The 4,957-nt window shown below is 42.5% G+C and overlaps 2 protein-coding genes across 12 annotated transcripts in view; one reads left to right on the top strand and one right to left on the bottom strand.

Moving 5' to 3' along the window:
* Positions 1–628: 628 nt before the first annotated feature.
* LOC123079781 (pentatricopeptide repeat-containing protein At3g09060) overlaps positions 629–4,957 on the bottom strand; it is a 9,657-nt gene continuing 5,328 nt past the window's right edge. For 2 of the 11 annotated variants that reach the window (XM_044502587.1, XM_044502590.1), the window contains exons 3-5: positions 4,078–4,215; positions 2,377–3,956; positions 629–1,992 (exon numbers count right to left, since the gene is read on the bottom strand). The gene's annotated coding sequence lies outside the window, so the exon portion shown is untranslated. Of the gene's footprint in view, positions 1,993–2,376; positions 3,957–4,077; positions 4,239–4,618; positions 4,829–4,957 lie in introns of those variants that run through there. The other 9 variants (XM_044502585.1, XM_044502589.1, XM_044502591.1 and 6 more) reach the window with 7 other exon arrangements.
* LOC123079784 (uncharacterized) lies at positions 1,132–2,293 on the top strand. Its single transcript, XM_044502596.1, has 2 exons — positions 1,132–1,484; positions 1,572–2,293. The coding sequence occupies exons 1-2, from the start codon at positions 1,152–1,154 to the stop codon at positions 2,019–2,021; spliced, it is 783 nt and encodes a 260-aa protein (XP_044358531.1). The 5' UTR covers positions 1,132–1,151; the 3' UTR covers positions 2,022–2,293.

Here is a 4,957-nt window from a genome sequence, read left to right as displayed (position 1 = left end):
CTCCTGTAGGCAGATAGGTACAGACGGGTATGGGCGCGAGACCGGGTCTCATGATCGTGCAGGCCATTTCTGCGCTTTCGACTACACGGCGCATGTGGTGGGGCGGACGGAAGGGTACAGCTCATGAGCACTCAGACGCGTAACTCTACTCCGGGAATTTGCTCGAGAAAAGTAACTGCGTGATGTGGATTACCCGGAGAGAGAAGTTCTGGCATTAAAAGTCTCAAGGACGGCATCTTCTTCAGTTCTTGCTCGATTGCCTCATTGATGCAAGCGATAGTTGTGGAATAGCGGGACCAAGTACGGATAAGGCTCCAAGCTTAATGGGCAGATTAAAAAGCACCATCAACCAGCAGCTCCCGTTTCCATTTCACAGGTGAATAAAAAGCTTGCGAGAACGCACTACCGACGGTTAGGTGCTCGAAGCATTTTCAGTCTATAATTGCAGAATAAAAAAAGATGAAAACAAATCACACATGTGGTCGTTTGTGTTGTCCCGTGCTAATTTCTAAGAGAGCATCATGTAGACCTAAGGATGTATGCTGTCGTTTTTGGTGCTGCAGTTTGTTGCATCGGTTGAGTGTATAGAGTTGTCGGCTGGATGATGTATGTGGCACCTTCTATCCGAAAAAAAAACTCCAAACGACCACATGGATTCATCAACTAATAATTCGTGTCTGTGGACATGGCCATAGCCCATAGCCCATAGCTTCGTAGGGCGAATGATTAGCTGTAGGTGGCCATTCAATGTAGGCTAGCCCAGCTCTTCGTTGTACAAAAAACATAAGTAGATGCGGCCCAGCTAGCACCTCTGTTTCAGCCCAGTTCATGATTGCACGGCAGATAGTGGGATTCCATCGATTTCACGGTGGCTACACACAAAGCACTACTTGGCACTACTTGGCTCAATGGATAGGAACCGAGACGAGGCAGGGTCCAATTCCCCGGGAAAGTGGCATGGGTTGAAATGGACCTGAGTGAACACGCAGCACGCAAGGGGCAACTTGGTCTTGTCATGTAGCACAGCAGCGTGGCTTCGTGGATATCGTTCCCAGGCTCCAGGAAACGAGAGGTGCAGAAACAAACTCCGCCACGGTTACTCTGCAGACCAAAAGCAGCAGCACACCAAAGACCCAGAGAATCAAGAGGAGATGCTTACTCTTCACACCGTTCGGACATCCCTTCCCTGGCCGCGCAGATCCTCCCCGCGCCGACATGCACTGCATCTAAGCAGGAGGAAATTTTCCATCTGTAAGAGCAGCTCCGAAGATGCTGGATCCGACGCTCCCCTGCCGCACGGCGGTGACCAACGCCAGCAGGAGGTGCTTGCAAAAATCGCCATGCTTCAGACGCAGAAGGTCCGCATCACAAACTTCCTGGATGAGCGGTCTGCTTACCTGACCAAGTTCACCAAGGATGCCGACACCGAGTTTGATATGATTGGGCAGAACGCCATGAAAGAGCTCGATCAAATTGGGGACCAGGTGAGCATCCCTTGTCATGGACGGATTAAACAGCATATTGCTTCTTCATTTAGTGTCTGACAGAGAATTGCATTTCTGATATGATAGATAATGGAGCGACTCGACAGCAAGATGCAGTCCTACGAGGAGACAGCTGAAATGCAAAGGCAGGAGATAGAAATGAACGAGAGGGTGTTAGAAGACTTCGAAGATTGGATTGAAGAGGAGAAAAACGAAGGCATGTTCTTCAAAAGCCTTGGGAAGGTCAAAAAACCTCAAAACAATGAGGAAATCAAGGTGATGGCTAGGATCGAAGCACAGAAGGTCACAGAGATAACAAAGGAGAATGCAGGGTCAAAAGCTCGGATGAATATTTACCTTGCACTGATGGCGATACTCAGTCTTACAATCGCAAATGCCGTCTTTGCAACGCCAGAGGTGGAATGGAGGAAGGTTGCTGCTCTGGGTTTAATTTTCATTGGCCTGGTTGCTCAGGTCATCTATGAGCAAGATATATCCCCACCGGCAGCTGACAAGAATGAAAAAAGAGAAGAATGAAAGAGCTGTGCACCCTGAGTGAAACATCAAAAAGCAGCAAGAGCTTCATCGATATAGATGTAGACTGTATAAAATCAAGATATAGATTGTGTAATCTTAGTTATAATTTAAGGTGTAGCTTGGCCTATAAACCACAGGTTTCTTACACCTGAGGTCTGATAAACTCAAGCTGTCTTCAATCTTGCATCAAAGATATGTTTCAGCAATATAACTTTCAAAGCCAAAACCATGTAACGAAGTTACAATTTTGATGCACACAACACGTCAAGTTACTCAAATTTCGATCAAAAGAGGCTAAGAGTATAGAAGAGATGGCAAAAGAGAGTGCAGGATCAATGCTAAAATGAGCATTTACCTTGGACTGGTGCCAATGCAAAGTCTTACATTTCCAGGACCAGATGCTGTCTTTGCAACAACTGGATAGAGTAGATGGAAGGTTGCCGTTCTCGGTCAATTTTTTGATCGCCTGGTTGCTCAAGCCATCCATCAGAAGGACATATGAGCAACAGGAGCTGAGGAAAAAAAAAATGAAGATCCGTACTGTACACTCAAGAGTTATAGGGTAGAAAGTATTAGAAGAAGATAATTCTTAGTGAAGGGGAAGACCAGGATAAAGTTATGGGAGCCATTGTCTGCTGAGTATCATGTTAACTGGAAGACTATCTACTACCTCCATTCCCAAATATAACTGTCCCAACGTCTAACTGGCCCAACGTCTAACTGTCCCAACGTCTTATATTTAGGAATGGAGGTAGTAGTTCTCAAGATGATTACAAACGTAAATGTTGTTTTCCAACGTCTTAGGTAGAGTGGAGAAATGTTACTCCGAGTCTGATTTTCCATGGGCCTGCTTGCTCAGGTAATTTGTGGACAGAAATATCACCACAGAAGCTGGCGAGCGGGATGAATGGTCGTATATTTTATAATCGAAGATAACATTTGCAGTGTAGCTTGGCCTATAAACCACAGGTTTTCTTGAACCTGAAATCTGATAAACTCAAGCTGTCTTCACTATTGCATCAGAGATATGTTTCAGCAATTACAACTTTCAAAAGCCAAAATAATTGTAACATAGTTACAATTTTGATGCACCTAACACTTCAAATTTGCCAAATTTTGATTCGAAGTGGGTATAGAAGATATGGCAAAAGAGGTGCAGGGTCAATACTCAAATGAGCATTTACCTTGGGCTAATGGCAATGCTCGGTCTTACATTTCCGGATGCTATCTTTGCAACAACTGGATAAAGTAGATGGAAGGTTGCCTGGTTGCTCAGGTCATCCATGAGCAGTATATATAAGCACCAGAAGTACGAAAAAAGAAAATGAAGATATGTATACTCAAGACTTAAAAGTTAAAGGGTAGAAAGCTTAAGTAGCACTAGAATTCAGTTAATATTTTCAGTACCAATACAATAGTGCATAGAATTCATATGAATGTATGCGGTTTTTGTAATCGAAGATACCATTTATGATGTCGCTTGGCATATAAACCACAAGTTTCTCAAACCTGAGGTCTGATAAACTCAAGCTGTCCTCACTCTTGCATCAGAGATATGTTTCAGCAATTACAACTTTTAAAAGCCAAAACAGGGTAACAGGATTACAATCCAGATGCACTCTAAAAATCCATGTTCACAAATTTTGATCGAAAGAGGGTACCAAAAATTCAAAATATTGCCAAATAAAAAGTTAAGGTTCAACAATGAATAGTCAAGAAAATAGACGGAATTCGAAGAATAAAAAACTTTTTATCTCAAGAAAAAAAATGGTGAAGGAGAAGATGCGATGAAGTTAAGCGATGTCATTCTCTGCTGAGCATCTTGTCAACTGGAAGACTATGTATTGACCTTGAAATAATCAGCCAGTGTTACACTTTAGGCGGTTCTGGTATTCGAACAGACTAAAAAAGGGAATGGTTGGGAATGACGTAACCCTGCCACAAGGACACACAGAAACCCTCTCATGTTCAATGCCTCCACATTAGTTGGAGAGTGATGGGTGCAAGATGGAGATCTGGTTCTCAAGATGATTACAAATACAAGCACATTTATTACCTTGGGCTGATGGTAACACTCCCATCTTACAATTGTCAGTGACGGCTTTGCAACGCCAAGGCGAAATGGATGGGGGTTGGTCTAATTTTCACTCGCTTGGTTGGTCAGGTCATTTATGTACAGGGTCACCACCAGAAGCTGAAAGCAGAAGAATGAAAGAGCTGTGCACTTGGTAAAACATGAATAGGTAGCAATAGAGTTTAATCAGTACTTTTCACTAGCAATGACCACTACTAACATTAATTTCAATGGATATAATCTTTAGAATAGACCATATTACTGAAGGTGTAGCTTGGCCTATAAACCACAGGTTTCTTAAACCTGAGATCTGATCAGCACAGGCCACCTTTAATCTTGCAAAAAGATAATCCAGCAATACTACTTTCAGATGCCAAAGCATGGTAAGTTGGTAACAGCCTAACAGGTTACTATCTGATGCACTAAAAAACAGCCGTGTTTCTAAAAAAAATAAAGATAAAATCTGATGTGCTAAAACAATCATGTTTCCCAAGAAATAAAAGATATGGTTAAGCAATACAACTTTGAAGAGCCAAAACAAGGTAACTGGGTTATAGTCCTGATGCGCTAAAAAAACACGTTTCTTGGGTTCAATTCAAAGTGAGTAACAAAGAAATTGCAAAATAGATTGCAGGGTCAAAAACTCAAATGAATGTTGTTTTCCAATGACATAATAGAACGGGGGAACATTACTCCGGGTCTAATTATTCATGGTCCTTGTTGCTCAGGTCATCTGTCGACAGGAATACCACCATCAGAAGCTGAGAGTAGTATGAATTGTCACATATTTTGTAAAAGAAGATAATATTTACTCCCTCCGTCCCACTTATTACATCCGATTTGTGAGCAACCTTATTCAATG

This window comes from Triticum aestivum, chromosome 3D, assembly GCF_018294505.1.
Source record: "Triticum aestivum cultivar Chinese Spring chromosome 3D, IWGSC CS RefSeq v2.1, whole genome shotgun sequence".
In the NCBI taxonomy this organism is placed as follows: domain Eukaryota; kingdom Viridiplantae; phylum Streptophyta; class Magnoliopsida; order Poales; family Poaceae; genus Triticum; species Triticum aestivum.
Note: the sequence above shows the minus strand (reverse complement) of the source record. Positions and strands in the feature narration are given on the sequence as shown.

Bases quoted from the DNA above. Each gene is read 5' to 3' on its own strand.
- LOC123079784 (XM_044502596.1), top strand. From the start codon at position 1,152: ATGCTTACTCTTCACACCGTTCGGACATCCCTTCCCTGGCCGCGCAGA. The intron at 1,485-1,571 runs GTGAGCATCCCT...CTGATATGATAG, and splicing joins TCGATCAAATTGGGGACCAG to ATAATGGAGCGACTCGACAG.